At 45.4% G+C, this 17,640-nt stretch overlaps 2 protein-coding genes across 6 annotated transcripts in view; one reads left to right on the forward strand and one right to left on the reverse strand.

Annotated features, from left to right (window-relative positions):
- Positions 1-4,802, reverse strand: part of PPP6C (protein phosphatase 6 catalytic subunit) — a 33,174-nt gene extending 28,372 nt beyond the window's left edge. The window contains exon 1 of the mRNA XM_036856051.1: positions 4,692-4,802. The gene's annotated coding sequence lies outside the window, so the exon portion shown is untranslated. The remainder of the gene's footprint in view (positions 1-4,691) is intronic.
- Positions 1-17,640, forward strand: part of RABEPK (Rab9 effector protein with kelch motifs) — a 26,116-nt gene continuing 8,476 nt past the window's right edge. For 2 of the 5 annotated variants that reach the window (XM_036856049.1, XM_036856045.1), the window contains exons 1-4: positions 4,886-4,940; positions 6,161-6,225; positions 9,334-9,491; positions 14,291-14,443. In XM_036856049.1, the coding sequence (XP_036711944.1) occupies positions 6,173-6,225; positions 9,334-9,491; positions 14,291-14,443 (364 nt within the window). In that variant the 5' untranslated portion in view covers positions 4,886-4,940; positions 6,161-6,172. Of the gene's footprint in view, positions 21-2,430; positions 2,465-4,885; positions 4,941-6,160; positions 6,226-9,333; positions 9,492-14,290; positions 14,444-17,640 lie in introns of those variants that run through there. The other 3 variants (XM_036856047.1, XM_036856046.1, XM_036856048.1) reach the window with 3 other exon arrangements.

Genomic DNA, 17,640 nt, shown 5'->3' on the forward strand with positions numbered 1-17,640 from the left:
TTCCGATGCAAAATGGCAAAGTAGGTGACACTAGCCATTCCCTGGTTTCTCACTCCGACTCTTGTAAGCATTCTCTCACCAGAATATCTTCACTTAAAAATTGGGTAAGCCTGGGGACTTCCCTGGCGGTCCAGTGGTTAAGACTATGCGCTTCCACTGCAGGGGGCACGGGTTCCTCCCTGGTCAGGGAACTAAGATCCCGCATGCTGCACGGTAGGGCCAAAAAAAAAAAGTTGGGTAGGCCTGGCCGTATAGTAACCTGTTTGCACCTTTCCAAGGCCTTAATAGAAACCTTGCCTAAACCCTTGGCAGAGATGTCAGGCTACCAACTTTCCAGCCTGGAAAGAAAGGAAACAAATATTAAACCTCTTCTTAGGCCAGGCACTATACAAATGCTGTTTTTCTGTCTAATCCTCATAACGATTGATAGCAAAGGAAGGCTCAGAGAGGTTGAGTAACTTGCCCAGATCTCACAGGCTATAGGCAGGGGAGCCAAGACTGGAATAGGTCTGGGTGGCTTAAGTCTACTTCAGTGCGTGTCCCATGAGGGCAGAGAGTTTTTTTGTTGTACCAAGAACAGGACCTGGTACTTAGCACACTTTCAACATTCCTTCACTCAACAGCTATTAATTGAACACTTAACTATATGCCAGGTACAGTTGTAGGTGCTTAGGGTATTCTGCAAACAAAATAGAAGAAGATCCCTATCCTCAACCTGTAGCTATACTGCAGTAAAGGAGACAGAACATAAACCATTAAACAATAATATAGTAAATAACTGTAGAGTATATTAGAAAGTGGTGGGCTTCCCTGGTGGCACAGTGGTTAAGAATCCACCTGCCAATGCAGGGGACACGGGTTCGAGCCCTGGTCCGGGAAGATTCCACATGCTGTGGAGCAACTAAGTCCGTGCGCCATAACTACTGAGCCTGTGCTCTAGAGCCTGCGAGCCACAACTACTGAGCCCACATGCCACAACTACTGAAGCCCGCACGCCTAGAGCCTGTGCTCCACAAAAAGAGAAGCCACTGCAATGAGAAGCCTGTGCACCACAACGAAGAGTAGCCCCCACTCGCCACAGCTAGAGAAAGCCTGCGCACAGCAGAAAAGACCCAATGCAGCCAAAAATAAATAAATAAAATAAATAAATTAAAAAATAAAAGTGGTAAGTGCTAGGGGGAAAAAAAAACAGAGCAAGGGAGATGTAGTGATGCATGTTTAGGAATCAACAAGGAGGTGGGGGAGTTAGCCATGCAGTTACTTGAGACAAATTCTTGAGAGGAGCTGATGCAGAGGCCCTAAGATAAAAGCATGTCTAGAATCTTTGGGAAATGGCAAGAAGATTAGTGTGGTTGGATCAAGGTGAGGGGAGTAGGAGAGGAGATGAGAGAAAAGAACACTGATTTTTACTTTCGATGTAATGGGGAATTATTGCCGAGTCTTGAGCAGAGCAGTAACATGATCTAACTCATTTTAAAAGGGTCGCTCTGGCTGCTGTGTAAGACTGTAGGAGGCAATGATTGCAGCTGAAAGACCGGTTAGGAGACGGTTATATAGTCCAACAGTAGCAGGTGCTCAGTAAATATTTGTTGTTCAAGTGACCCTGGACTGGATCCTCTGGCCCTAAAGTGTATTTTGACGACATGTGGCAAAACTTTATTGAGGTCTCTGGGTGATGTTCTTTGTATTATAACTGTTCTGTAAGTATGAAATTGTTTCAAAGTAAAATTAATTTTTAACAGTCTGTTGCAGAATGGTGCCCACAAGCATAGATTTCTTCATTTATTCAACGAATACCTATGATGTGAATGAGACAGATATGATCCCTGCCCTATGGCACTTACAATCTGATAACAAACATGTAAATGAGGAAAGAATTAATTACAAAGTATGATTAATGGCAAAAAAAGAGAAAAAAAGGGAAAGAAGGAGTGCTGTGAGTAAGAAAAATGGAGTAGAAGAGGCCTACTTTAGGTTGGCAACATAGTGGAGGTAAAGTGTGCAGACTCTAGCACCAAATGGCTAGAGTTCAAGCCCAGGCTCTACTACTCCCTGTGTGACTTTGGCAAAGTTATGTACCCTTTCTGTGCTCCAGTTTTCTCAGTTCCAATGTGGCGATAATAACAGTGCTTGCCTCATATGGAGATGATAAGAATACTTACCTTCTAGGCTTGTACTGAGGTTAAACAGAGTTAATATATGGAAAGGGTTTAAAACAATGTTGTGTGCAGTGAGTGCAGTGTGTTAGCTCTGAATATTGGGTGAGCAGAAAAGGCCTTTTTGAAGAGGTAACATTTAAGACTTTAGGGGGAAAAAAAAAGTATAGAAATAATATGCTCAGAGTTTTTTGGAGGAAAAAAAACCCCAAATGAGGGAAAGATGCTATTGTTGTTTGATTTTTTTTTTTTTTACAGTCCTCTGAAAAACTGACAATTCACTTTTCATCTTTGATCCTCAGTAACTGGTAATTAATCGTATTCAAATATCGTCTCAGAATTGGGAAGGGAGACAAATAGGGAGATGGATATGAACGTTCTTTACAAACAATAAAGTGCTTGAAAGGAAGGTGTCACCAGCATCATTGCTTCCCTTGCTGATAAGTCAGTGAACAGGTAGGTAATGAAGACAATCCCCTTCCAGTGAAAATAGGGGGCAGTCCTCACATTACCAAACTGTCTGGCAGTAAGAAGTTCCCTCCTGCAGACCCACCTCATTCAGTGAACCTCACTCTTGACATTCCCAGTTGGGTGAGTTCTTAGAAGAGATGATAGACACATTGGGTGGTGTGTTACAGAGACAGTGTACAGAGCTTGCTGACTGGAATATGTTCTTAGTCTTCCTTGCACGAAACAGGAGATCTGGGTTCCTGTTCTCCCATTTATGTGGGTTAGTCATTTTAACTTCTCTGGGCCTCAATTTCCAGTTTAAAAATAGATCTCCAAAGTTCTTTCCAGCACTTCCTGAAAAGTGATTTCTAGTCTAAAAGCATAGATCCTACAATGAAAATTAGTTGCTATTTTGCCCACAAACCTCTTCCAATTTTTCTTGTTTATGTGCAACTCCAGCATGGCACCTTGAAATGGATTTAGCCTAAAGACACAGGGGGTGAGAGAGCATTCTGCATCTGTGAGCAGAAATCTCCGTCTAGATGCACATGGACGAATGGCAGAGCCAACCTGGCCTTAGTTTTCTTTCCTGAAAGAGAGCAGGAAACTCCTCTTTGGCAAACAGTCAGTGGAGATTTTTCCATTAACGTGGGAACTCACAAAGACTCCAGGTCTTTGGAATAGGATATGTGAGCAATAAAAAGAGCTACAGACTGCAAATTCCATCTTGTCAATAAATTTTTGTTACGGTTTCAAGTAGTGAAAAGATTTACCAAGTTCAACTTTCAGCTGTACTATCAAATCCTCTCAACTGCTCCCTCTTTGAGGTGGGTAATTACTATTCCCATTCTAGAGATGAAGAACCTAGAGCTCAGAGAGGGTGAACTTGCCAAATGTCAAGGTTAGATGGTTAGTGCGGGAGCCTGGATGTGAACCCAAGTATGTCTGTCTGCTTCCCACTCTGCTACCATAGCTCTGTGCAGCAGGCGCTCGTGTGGTTTCCTTCCTTAGCTGTTTCCTCCAATTCCTAGGATACAACAACTCAGCCCTCCTGATTGTGTGGTTCTCTGAAACATAGACATAGGTGAGCCAGCTCTCCATTTTCAGGAAAGCCACAGGGAACCTATGGTTATGAAGGAGACCACAGTAATGCAGATGAATACATCTCACTCAGGACTGGTGTCTAGAGTTCATTTACACCTAGGAATAGCATTACATTTTACATACAACCAGCTCTGCGCCAGTCACTGGGCACTAAGCAGTTTATATACATTAGCTCATGTATTCCCCACCATAACCTTGTGACATAAGTCTTATTAGCTCCATTTTACAGACCGGTGACACTGGGGCCCAGAGAAAAGTATCCTTCGCAAAAATAGATACTTTCCTTGATGAACTTTTTATTCCTTGCACTTTTTACCAGCGTACCTAGTTATTTGTTTTTCTGTTTAATCTCTCTCTAGTTTGTAAACTCCAGGAGGCCAGGGGCCAGGTTTGGCTGGTTCAGCATAGTGCCTGCTATAGTTACAAACGCTAATTATGGAATAAGTCAGCTCTTTAGGGCGCCAAAGCTTGAACTGGCCTAAAGACTGCACAGGGGGACTTCCCTGGTGGTCCAGTGGTAAAGAATCCGCCATACAATGCAGGGGACGCAGGTTTGATCCCTGGTCAGGGAACTAAGATCCCACATGCAGCTAAGCCTGTGCGCCACGGCTACTGAGCCCGCGTGCCACAAACTACAGAGCCCATGCACCCTGGAGCCTGCGCACCAAACTAGAGAGAAAAAACCCGCAGGCCACAACTAGAGAGAAGCACACGGGCCACAACTAAGATCCTCTGTGCCACAACTAAGACCCGACACAGCCAAAAATAAATTAATTAAAATAAAATAAGACTGCGCAGGGAAATTTCACACCTAGGAAAGCACCCTCAACTCTCCCTTTCAGAAACCATTTTAACAACCGCTGGAACTGAAAATATCCTAGCTCCTTTAAAGTAGCCCAAGGGATTTGGGTCACCTAACTGGATGCCCAACCCCTGGCATTTCGCTTGTAAGTCGTCTCCAAGTAGCTCTGGCTTACTTACTCAGCCGGGGAGGTAAGGCCCCAGGACGACCCGGCCAGTTCAGCTCTGGAGAAATACACAGCTGGGTCGAACCCGGGCCGCTAGGACCCCTCCCGGCTCCCTTCCAAGGGCGCGCCCTGGTGACCCGGCCCTAGGAGTGGAGAGCGGTTGGCCGCTGCGCTCTTCCGGGGTCTGGAGGAGGGGCGAAGGTCCAAGAACCGCCCCAATTGGGGCGGAGCCACGGCCCAGGACTGGCCTAAGCCGCCGCAGGTAATGCGGTCCGGAGGTGGGGGGCTCCGGGACCCCGGTTTGAAGCGTTGCCGGGGTGGGTGGCTGGGGGGCCGCATCCTTTAAGGGAGTGGAGCTGGGCCGGGTGGAAAGCGCTCGGGAGACCTCCTCTGGCTCCGGCCCAGCCACACTGACGGAAAGGAACCATCCTGTTCTCTCCTGACCCTGTCTCCTATCCCCTAGCGCTGCCAAGCGGGGATGGGACTGGGGGATGGACCTGGCAGGGGCGGCTGCTGGAAGTCTCGGTCCAGGTGAAGTTTACTTCACTGAGCTTTAGGCTTTGGGGACAGCAGTTAGTGGCTTAGGCTGAAGATTGGATTTATCCATTCACCTCCCAGAAATCTCATCCATTTTCTTTCTTCATTCACTCATCCCTCATTTCTACTCTATGCCGGGCCGCTTGGTTGGTTCTCTGAATGAATCCGAGAGGCCCAGCTCGCTTGGAATTTATTCTAGTGGCATTTAGTCTAGAATCTAGAGCGTTTTAAATAGATGATTACATTCAGGGTGATCCCTGCAATGACGACAGCTTAATAGATACCTTCAGGTAGAGAATAAAGTAACTTGAGGATGTAAGTGGAAAGCAACAAATCAGGGAAGGTTTCACTAAGGAGGGGACATTTGAACTGGGCTTTGGAGGTTGACTAGGAGTTTTATAGTTGACCAGAAGGGAAGGGACATTTCAGGTAAGGGAAGCAGCACAGGATGCAAGTTATGAAAGGGCCTGGCATTTTAGGGGAACAAATATAGTAAGAACAGTTCAATATAGCAAGAAATTGTAGAGGTGAGTTCCTGAAAAGAAGATTGAGACCAGAAGGCTTTGAATGTCATGCTGAGGCCAGGATTTATCCTAGAGTTCAGTATTTCTTGGCCTTTTTAAATGTTGTCTTTTGATAAACATAACTACCTTATGACCTCTGAAAATTATTTTGATATATACCCCTTACCCATGAAAACCATGGACACAGAAAACTTTAGGCAAAAAACAAAAAAACTCTGTAATTGGATTATGAAAGTTGTGTCATAGTTGCCTCCCAAATATAAGTTTATATCAAAAGGTTGGTAATGCTTATTCAAATTAATCAGGCCCTAGAAATTGGTATATCAACAGGAAAATTTTTAAAGAGACAAGTAACCTGATTTGCTGTGTTTTTTAGGTAGAAGATAATTGTAAATGTCTAAAAAGTACCTTTCCTTCTTAGGCATAGGACACCATGAAGCAGCTGCCAGTCTTGGAGCCTGGAGACAAGCCCAGGAAAGCAACATGGTCCGTAAGGAAGGATTCAAACAGAGAAACACATGAGTTTTTTTTTCATTTATAAGTAGTTTACTAACATATTTGATCATCTATGAAAAAGGGTAGAGTTTAAACTGTCTGCAGTTTCTGGTAATTAGACTCAAACTGTCTGAGAAGGTCTTCAGAGGAAAGGTAGTGGGGCAATAATTATCACAGAGCAGATGTTGATCTTATTAAAATCCATTTGCCAGGAAGAGTAAGGCACTGACCATCTGGCATCCTCAGCTCCAACACTGTGTCTTCCCCCAAGCTCTGACTCATTTTTAAGATTTTCAGGGAATTGGATTTGGATTAAACTGGCTTCACTATTTCTTGAGCCAACCCTTCGTTCAGCAACTAACACTGGCCTGACAGGGCCAGCCGCTGTGTAGGTGATGCAGGTACAAAGGTGAATAGTCTCAGTGTAGTGGGGGAACAGTGACCGGTGCTGAAGCAGGGCTCACAGAGGGCTGTAGAGAGGAGGCAATGCTTCTGCAGGAACTTGGAGGAGAGCCCCTGATCTGGCTTCCCTGCGTCCACTCTTGCTCTCTACGCATCATAAATCTGATCATGGCATTCCCTGGTTTAAAAACCTTTTGTGCCTCTCCATTGGTCTTAGGATAAAAACCAGAGTCCTTAAAATGGCCCACTGGGCCCTGCGTGATCTGTCCCTGCCTGTCTTTCCAACCTCAAGTCCCCTTACTCAGCCTTTGTTATCTTTCTCTTCCTTTAACATGGCTTGCACTGTCCCACTCAGGAACTGTATGTGCTGGTCCCTCTACCTGGATCATCCTTTCCCTCCATCTTTTGTCCCTCTCTTTGCCCAGCTAACTTCTACTCATACTGCAGATCTCAGTTCAAATGGGGCTCCTTCAGGAAGTCTTCTTTGACCACTCCTGTCCCCACCTACCTCTCCTTACAGGGTAGGGTCCCCCTGTGATATGTTCTCATACTATATATCCTGTATATATCCTGTACTCCTTTATAACACAACTGAAATGAAATGGATATTTGGAAATTAATCTGTCTAATGTTTTTCTTCCCAACTAGTCTGTCAGTGCTGTAAAGGCAGGGACTTCTTTTGTCTTATTCACCATGTAGCTGGATAGCTGTGAGCTCTTGAATAAGTCATTTAACCTTTCTAAGCCTCAGGTCCTCAGTTGTAAACCTCAGATGATGATAGTAGTACTGTCCCCAGAGGGGTTTTGTGCAAGTTAAGTGAATCCAGGGTTGTAGCGAAGTTAGCAGCATGCATGGTATGTGGTTAGTGGTCATGCAGGTGGTAATGTAGAATGTGTGAATCTGGACATCAGAAGAGAGATCTGGAAAAGAAATAGAGATTTGAAAGTCACTGATGAACATGTACAGTAGATGGGTGGTAATTGAAGCCATCAGTACATATAAAACTGATCAGGCAAGCAAACCTAGACTGAGAAGAAGAGAACCCATGAGGATTGGGAGAAAGCTGGAGGAAAAGGAGTCAGAGAAGGAAACAGAAAGTGCAGCCAGACAGGTGGATAGAGAACCAAAAGGAATGGGTGTGGGGAAGCCAGGGCAGGAGAAAGGTATGAGAAGGAGGGAAGAGCCAAGAGTACCACATGTCAGAGAGGTCAGATAAGACTGGGCCTGAAAAACAGCTACAGAGTTTCCTTTTCCAACCAGAAAGCTTGAAGAAGTGTGCTTTCTCAGTCAGCATTCAGAATAACTTTCCAGAGCAGAATGAATGGATCCTGTATTTGATTTCTTTAAAAAATTTATTTATTTATTTATTTATTTTTGGCTATGTTGGGTCTTCGTTTCTGTGCAAGGGCTTTCTCTAGTTGCGGCAAGTGGGGGCCACTCTTCATTGCGGTGCGCGGGCCTCTCACTGTCGTGGCCTCTCTTGTTGCGGAGCACAGGCTCCAGACGCGCAGGCTCAGTAGTTGTGGCTCACGGGCCCAGTTGCTCCGTGGCATGTGGGATCCTCCCAGACCAGGGCTCGAACCCGTGTCCCCTGCATTGGCAGGCAGATTCTCAACCGCTGCGCCATCAGGGAAGCCCCTGTATTTGATTTTTCAAAGTCCTGGTTTTGGCTTCCATCAGATCAAGCTTTATGAGTAATCTGGAAAAGCTCTTAAGAATCAGTGAATGGGGCTTCCCTGGTGGCACAGTGGTTAAGAATCCGCCTGCCAATGCAGGGGACATGGGTTTGAGCCCTCGTCCAGGAAGATCCCACATGCCGCGGAGCAACTAGGCCCGTGTGCCACAACTATTGAGCCTGCGCTCCAGAGCCTGCGAGCCACTACTCCTGAAGCCTGGACTCCTAGAGTCTGTGCTCTGCAACAGGAGAAGCCACCGCAATGAGAAGCCCGCGCACCGCAACGAAGAGTAGCCCCCGCTCACTGCAACCAGAGAAAGCCCGCGCACAGCAACGAAGACCCAGTGCAGCCAAAAATAAACAAATTAAATTAAAGAAAAAGAAAAAAGAATCAGTGAATGACGGAGAATATTACATGGCAGAGGGAAGCATCACGGACTAGTGACAAGAGCTTTGGGGCTGTTCTCATGTGATTACACATAAAGCTCTAGCCATCATTAACTGAGTCCTTCCTGCCATGTTACAAGATTGCATCTCATTCTTCACAGCTGAGAACTATTGCTGTCTTCATTTTACAAATGAGGAAAACTAAGGTTCAGAAAGGTAAAGTGACTTCCAAAAGGGCACACATCAAGAAAGCACTTGAACTGGGACTTGAACTAGGTCTGTCTGAATTTGCAAATCGTGTTCATAACTACCATCCTGTGCCAGGACACACCATTGGACATTTCTGGGTATCAGTTTCCCCCTCTACCAAATGGGGACAATTACTAGCCCAGGGCATCCCCACTAAGTTAATGTGAGATGAAAGTAGTGACAAAATTGAAAAGTCAAAGGTTATGTGCAAAGGGAAGGTACTATTCATTAATTAGGAAAATGCTGCCTTGCTGGACATGATTTAAAATGACTGTGTATGTATAAGACCCTTCATTCTGGTGAGACTGTTCCATGAGGAATGCAAAGAACATACCGCTGCATTTATTCTCTGCTCAGGCCTCCTGAATATACCCTCCCTTTGGCAGGTACACCTTGACCCCGGTTGGAGACAGCCCCTGTGCTCGGGTTGGCCATAGCTGCTCATATTTGCCCCCTGTTGGTGATGCCGAGAGAGGGAAGGTCTTCATTGTTGGGGGAGCAGATCCAAACAGGAGCTTCTCAGATGTGCACACCATAGATCTGGGTAAGACCAACAGCTGTGGGGAATTCCCTGGCGGTCCAGTGGCTGGGACTCTGCATCTCCACTGCAGTTTGATCCCTGGTCGAGGAACTGGGATCCTGCATGCCACTCGGCGTGGCCAGAAAAAAAAAAGACCAGCAGCTGCGGAGCACACGCCCTATATGGCCAGAGAGCAGGGCTTTGTGCTGCCGGCCATGACCATTCCTAAGACTATCAGTTCAGACCAGACAGCAGGGTTTTCCTCTGAGAAAATGAACATCACTGAGAGGTCCCTAAGGTCTCAACAGACTTCAGGAATATATCCACCCAACCAAGACCTCCTTGATTTGGGGGAAGGAGTCCATATGGAGCCCTGGATAACCAGCCATTCATTCATCAACTATTTCTCTGGGAGGCACTGATGCCTCCACCTCTTCTATCCACGTAGCCAATTAATCACCAAATCCTAAATATCTCTTTTTTTTTAATTTTTTAATTTTTTTTTAAAATTTATTTTATTTATTATTTATTTTTGGCTGTGTTGGGTCTTCGCTGCTGCGTGCGGGCTTTTCTCTGGTTGCGGCGAGTGGGGGCTACTCTTCGTTGCGGTGCACGGGCTTCTCACTGCGGTGGCTTCTCTTGTTGCAGAGCACGGGCTCTAGGCGCATGGGCTTCAGTAGTTGTGGCTCGCGGGCTCTAGAGCGCAGGCTCAGTAGTTGTGGCGCACGGGCTTCAGTAGTTGTGGCTCGCGGGCTCTAGAGCGCAGGCTCAGTAGTTGTGGCGCACGGGCTTAGCTGCTCCGTGGCATGTGGGATCTTCCCGGACCAGGGCTCGAACCCGTGTCCCCTGCATTGGCAGGTGGATTTGCACCCCTGGGGAAGCCCGATATCTCTTATTTTCATCCATGTCGGTCCACTTGCACTGCTACTACTGTAGTCCAAGCATCATTATCTTTCAGCTAGACTGTTACAACAGCCTCCTCACTGGTCTGCCTGCTTCCAAGTTTACCTCCTGTACACTGCATTTTCCTTACTTAGCTGAGTATTTTCTAAAATATAAATCTGATCATGTCACTCCCCAATTTCAGGCTATCCCCAACTTCATTTCTTAGCTCCCCCAAACCCACACTTGCTCCACTGAATATCCTTCAGTTCCTTGAACTCTTTTGGTCTCCAACCCTTTGCATATACAGTAAATCTCCTACATAAGAATGAGTTCTGTTCCAAGAGCGCATTCGTAAGTCCAATTTGTTCTTTTTTTTCCTTAATTTTTTATTTTGGCTGAGTTGGGTTTTTTCATTGCTGCGCGTGGGCTGCACGTGGGCTTTCTCTAGTGGCGGCGAGCGGGGGCTGCTCTTCATTGCGGTGCACGGGCTTCTCACTGCGGTGGCTTCTCTTGTTGTGGAGCGTGGGCTCTAGGTGCACAGGCTTCAGCAGTTGTGGCTCGTGGACCTAGAGCGCAGGCTCAGTAGTTGTGGCGCACGGGTTCAGTTGCTCAACGGCATGTGGGATCCTCCTGGACCAGGGCTCGAACCCATGTCCCCTGAATTGGCAGGCGGATTCCTAACCACTCCGCCACCAAGGAAGCCAATCCAATTTGTTCTTAAGTCCGACAAAGTTAGCCTAGGTACCCAACTTTTACAGATAACGCCAGACATGTGAACAAACTTAAGTGATTTGGACATGAAAGTTTGCAACTCAAAGGTTCGTATGTAGGGGACTTACTGTATTGTTCCCTCTGCTTGGAAGGCTCTTCCTTTTCCTTATCATCTGGCTACTATTCATCTGTCGGATCCCAGTTAAATGACACTTTCATCAGGAACGTTGCCCTGATACATCTGCCACTAGTTTAGGACTAGTTTAGGTACTGCCACTGTAAAGGAGAGACTCTTCTGTTTTCCTTCTCTATTCCCATGCCTCCTCTCAACACTAGTCTTCCGTACTTCCCTTCTGACTGACAGATGTGTGGGGATTTCCCCCCACACCAAATAATTCTGCAACACCAGCTGGACGTCCTACAACTCAGTTCAGTTCTACCTGGAATTAGCATCCGATTCCACAGGTGAAGGGCTCAGTCCACGAGACTCTCCCTGCTCCCCTTCAGATGCCAATCACAAGTCCACCTGTGCTTCTGACCGACCAACTATAAATGGGAGGTTCCCATGTCACCTAACTCAGGTTCCATTAATTTGCTAGAGAGGCTCACAGAGTTCAGAAAATAGCCAGATAGAAGAGATGCATAGGGCAAAGTATGTGGGAAGAGGCACTTCGTGCCCTGTCCAGGTGCCCCACCTTTGCAATACCTCCATGAGTTCACCAACCTGGAAGCTCTTGCAACCTCTCCTTTTTTATGGAGGGATAATTGATTGTTATGACCATTGGTGATTGTCAACCCTCCGGCCCTCTCCTCTCCCCGGAGTTGGGGGTAGGGGGCACTGTCTGGGGCTGAAAAGTTCTAACCCTGTAATGTCATGGTTAGTTCCCCTGGCAACCAGCTCCCATCCTTAGGGGCTTTCCAAAAGTCACCTCATTAACATAAACTCAGGTGTGGTTGACAGGGGGTTTGTTATCAATAATAAAAGACACCTTTATCAGTCTTATCACTTAGGTCATCACAAGGATTTTCAGAGCTCTGTGCCTGGAAGAGATGAAGACCAAATATGTATTTCTTAATGTAAATCACAATGACACAACCACTCTCTGTGTTTCCATGGTATCCTGTACTTTCCCATCTTTATCCCCCTTCACAGCCCTTTTCACATGTGATTGTTTGTTGTCTGTCTTCCCCACCAGAGTATAAGCTCCTTGGAAACAGGGAACATGGTTATAATGGCATGGTTATATTGCTTCTCATTGTATCCCCAGCCATTACCACAGTGCCTGGCGCAGAGTAGGTGCTTTATAAGTATTTGGATGAATGAATGAGCGACTACTATGTACCACACAATGGCAGAAGAAAATTGGTGTTTTGTTACATGTTTTTTTGTGTTTTTTTAAAGCTTTTTTTTTTTTAATTATTAGCACCTTTAATTATTATTTATTTATTTATTTATTGGGCTGTGTTGGGTCTTCGTTTCTGTGCAAGGGCTTCCTCTAGTTGCGGCAAGCGGGGGCCACTCTTCATCGCGGTGCGCAGGCCTCTCACTATCGCGGCCTCTCTTGTTGCGGAGCACAGGCTCCAGACGCGCAGGCTCAGTAATTGTGGCACACGGGCTTAGTTGTTCTGTGGCATGTGGGATCTTCCCAGACCAGGGCTCGAACCCGTGTCCCCTGCATTGGCAGGCAGATTCTCAACCACTGCGCCACCAGGGAAGCCCTGTTACATGTTTTGTTAGGTCCGTGTGTAACGTTGCTGTCTACTGTTGTTTTTTTTTTTAATAAATTTATTTATTTTATTTTATTTATTTTTGGGTGCGTTGGGTCTTCGTTGCTGCGCGTGGGCTTTGTCTAGTTGTGGTGAGCGGGGGCTACTCTTCGTTGCAGTGCGTGGGCTTCTCATTGAGGTGGCTTCTCTTGTTGTGGAGCACGGGCTCTAGGCGCGCAGGCTTCAGTAGTTGTGGTGCACGGGCTTAGTTGCTCTGCGGCATGTGGGATCTTCCTGGACCAGGGCTCGAACCCGTGTCCCCTGCATTGGCAGGCGGATTCTTAACCACTGCGCCACCAGAGATGCCCCTGTGTATTGTTTTGATCTCAGTTGTTTACTAACCAAATGTGCAGGAGGGTCTGCATGTAAAACTTGAAGTGGTTTGGCCTCTCTTGATAATCTTGGAAGATCTGACATCAGTATGCCTGTATGTCTACATGGTGACAGTTTTTTGTAACTGAGCTGCCACCTATCAGTGGGGCTCTCATTCTCCAATTTCCTCCAATCCTCTGTAGGCATTTGAATTTCTACACCCTGTACTAGGAAATCAAAGGTAAATTAAATCTCTTTCAGCTCTCAAGAAGCTTGCTGTCTAGTACAGTTACAATTCTGTCGTGACCTATTACTAGCTTTGTGACTCTGGCTAAACCACCTAAACCATCTGGGCTTCAGTGTCCCATAAAATAGGGATAATAACTTGCTTCACTTGGCACTCGTAATGATCTAACAAGATAATGCCTGTAAAGGTCATATGTAAGTGGTTTACTAATTAAAATAACTAATAAGTTAGGTATTAACAGTCTGTGAAATTGTTTTAGCCAGAAGTCATTTACTTGCAGGTAATAGAAACTCTCTTAAACCAGCAAAAAAAAAAAGAAAGAAAGAGAATCCAAAGGCAGGAGATTTGGCCTAGCCTCAGGAGAGAGTGGAAGCAAGAATTAGAAAGCTGTCAAAAACCATCTACTTCCTCCCTCACTCTCTGTGGAGAGATATGCTTCTTTATGTAGATGTTTCATTCTTCTCTTCCCCATACTTTGGCTTTCTCTCCTTCTCCACACATGGTAGAAGATGGCCACCCAAACCCAGAAATCTATTTGAATTCCAGATTCTTGGGAGAGAGGATCTGATTGGCCCATTTTGGGTCCAGTGACTACCTTTGACCCTATCAGCTAAGCCTAGAAAGTCAAGGTGTAGTACAACCAAGTCTCCTGGGATCTATCCCTGGGGTTGGGAGAGTGGGGACAGTTCCCGTAGAAGAGGGTTTATGGACGAGTCAGACGTGCCCCCCCCAAGTGTCTGATATAAAAATTTTTGGAGGTTGACCACATTCCCTTTAAGTGATCTGATGGTTGTTCACTTATGTTTTTGACCCTTTTCTCCTCAGTACCCTCCCCCAAGTTTGTTAACCAGTATAAGCCATTGGCAGCCCCAATCTAGGAACTGGGTGAAATGTTTTCTAGGAACACACCAGTGGGATTTAGCCACCTCGGAGGGCCTCTTGCCCCGGTACGAGCATGCCAGCTTTGTTCCCTCCTGCACACCTCACAGCATCTGGGTGTTTGGAGGTGCCGACCAGTCAGGAAATCGAAATTGCCTACAAGTTCTGAATCCTGGTAAGTAGCCAAAGGATATTTATTTACCAAAATGAATAAATTAATCCAATTCCAATTCCTGTACCAAAGCCCATGTGGATTGTACTGACTAATCCATTTAACTTTGCTGACCTCATAGAAAATAGAAATTTTAACTTCTGGCAGAATCTGAAAATAATAGAATTATATTTTGTTTTCCTCATAACGTGTACAGATTATCCATTTCTTAAAAGCCAAAGCTGGAAGAGACTTCAGAGAAAAGCTATGCCAAGTGGGCAACCCAGGTCTCACAAGGGGAAGTGACTTTCCTAAAGTCACCAGGGAGCCAGGGACTGGGGCAGGTTAGAACCCAAGTCACCTACAGCGGAGGTCTCAAATGGGGGCAATGGTGCCCCCCAGGGGACAGTTGGCCATGTCACACCTCGGGGCAGGTAATCAACTGGGTAGAGGCCAGAGACGCTGCCATACATCCTGTAATGCACAGGAAGGCCCCTCACAATAAAGAATTATATAGTCTAAAATGTCAGTAGTGCCAAAGTTAAGAAACCCTGATCTAGATCCTCCTAGTATGTTTCTTTTAGTCAAAAAGTGCAAAGCTCCTGACTAGTCTTACTGGCAGTTTTATCACAGAGGAAGCAGTTTGGGGACATCACTACTGCGAGGATGTTGCTGAACCACCCATGGGAGGTGGACCTGACTTTTTGTCAGTTAAAAACATTTTTTGTTGTTGTTTTTCTCTTTATAAATATAATTTATATTCATTGTAAAATATTTGAAAAGTGTAAATAAGTGGACAAAAGCCATCCACAATCCTGTGACCTAAGGCTATTAATAACAGTTCTGTGTACTTCCTTTCTGTCTTTTCTCTGCATTTTTATAAACCTGAGATCATCCTATTTCACCACTACGCTCTTGTATCTTTTTCTTTTTAATTTCATAATTAGCACAGAAATAATTCCCTATTAATAAGGCTTTGTTAAAATCATTTTTAATGGCTGCATCACACTTTTTAAAGATTTATTTATTTATTTATTTAATTTATTTTTGGCTGCATTGGGTCTTAGTTGCGGCACATGGGATCTTTCCTTGTGGCGCATGGGCTTCTCTCTAGTTGTGGCTTGTGGGCTTTCTCTCTCTAGTTGTGGCACGCAGGCTCCAGGGCGCATGGGCTCTGTAGTTTGCGGCACGCGGACTCTCTAGTTGAGGTGCAAGGGCTTAGTTGCCCCGTGGCATGTGGGATCTTAGTTCCCTGACCAGGGATCGAACCCGCGTCCCCTGCTTTGTAAGGTGGATTCTTTACCACTGGACCACCAGGGAGGTCCCTCAATTTTTATGACAATACCATAATTCCCCTGGTTTTTTTTTTTAACATATAGGTTGTCTTCAGATTTTTATCATTATAAATAACAAAGCAGTGAACATCTTTGTTCAGAAATCATTGACTGTATTTCAGATTATTGCCTTAGGGTCTTCCCTGGTGGCGCAGTGGTTAAGAATCCGCCTGCCAGTGCAAGGTACACGGGTTCGAGCCCTGGTCCGGGAAGATCCCACATGCTGTGGAGCAACTAAGCCCGTGCGCCACAACTACTGAGCCTGTGCTCTAGAGCCCGCGAGCCACAACTACTGGGCCCGCTCACCACAACTACTGAAGCCCGCACACCTACAGCCCATGCTCCGCAACAAGAGAAGCCACCTCAGCGAGAAGCCTGGGCACCGCAACGAAGAGTAGACCCCGCTTGCTGCAAGTAGAGAAAGCCCACACGCAGCAACGAAGACCCAAAACAGCCAAAAATAAATAAATAAAAAGAAAAAAAAGTTCTTCCATGTTTAAAAAAAAAAAAAATTATTGTCTTAGAACTCATGCCCAGAAATAAAAGAACTAGATAAAACACTGGACTTTAAGGCTTTTAGTACATGCTATCAAATTGCTCTCCAGAAGGATTTTTTTTTTAACTTTTTTTCTTTTTGGCTGCACTGCGTGGCTCGCGGGATCTCAGTTCCCCAACCAGGGATTGAACACAAGCCACGGCAGTGAAAGCCCAGAATCCTAACCACTAGACCACCAGGGAATTCCCTATCCAGAAAGATTTTTTTCAACTTATCCTCTCTCCAACTGTGTTTAATAGTTCTTGTTTCACTCCTGACGAGTATCGAATTTATCATTTTTAAGCACTGCTAATTTGATAGGCAAAAAAAACCCTTGTATCTAATTGTTTAAATATGCATTTTGTTAATTACTAGTAATCTGGACATTTTTCACAGAACAGTCAACTCTCGCCCAGTTCCCTCTATCGATAACAGATTTATTTTTACAACAGCTGGTCTTTGTCATTTTGGGATAGTAACAGTTCCTACCTTGTTAAGTTTGGCAAGAATTTAAATTAACTCAAATCTGGCACATACTTAATGCTCAATAATTGTTGTTGTGGTTGATGTAGCTATGGTTCGACAGATGGAAATCAGTTTTAGATTGGATGGAGATCAGTTCCTTTGATTTTCAGTGATGGCATCTATTTAAATAAAATACAGTGAGAATTTGGAAAGCTTTTGTCAAAGGAATTGATTTTCCACCAGATCCTTTTTCTCTCCTAGAAAGTATAGTTTGACACCATGCCCAGGAAATATGAAAGATGGAAGTGAATCATTAGTTGCGTTTGTTACTAAGGCGAGTCCCTCAGCTGGCTTAGGACTCCTTTCGTATTATTTGTGCTAACGTTTGGCTTGGCAGCCACACCATCCCAGGATCTTCTGACCCTGGAGGTTGTGCCCCTTCTAACTCCCCCTAAAATCCAAAAGCTATCCAAGATCTGTAGCTATAGAGACAATTACGTTATGCTTTGTTTTGGGTTTTTTTTTTTTTTTGGCCATGCAGCTTGCGGGTCTTAGTACCCCAATCAAGGATCGAACCCGTGCCCCCTGCAGTGGAAGCGTGGAATCTTAACCACTGGACCACCAGGGAAGTCCCCATTATGTTTTGGATATAGGCTGAGACTTGTTTGGTCTCCAGGCTCATGTTTTGAGTCCCACACATATTACACATGCTTCGTGCGCCACTTTGTATACTGAATGAAGACCTTTACAAAAGGCACAGAATTTCCCAGTCAAGAAATAATTCCTGGGAATTCCCTGGCACTTTCACTGCCGTGGGGTCAGGTTCAATCCCTGGTTGAGGAACTAACATCCCACAAGCCATGTGGCACGGGAGGGAGGGAGGAAGG

This window comes from Balaenoptera musculus, chromosome 6, assembly GCF_009873245.2.
Source record: "Balaenoptera musculus isolate JJ_BM4_2016_0621 chromosome 6, mBalMus1.pri.v3, whole genome shotgun sequence".
NCBI classification, from domain to species: Eukaryota; Metazoa; Chordata; class Mammalia; order Artiodactyla; family Balaenopteridae; genus Balaenoptera; species Balaenoptera musculus.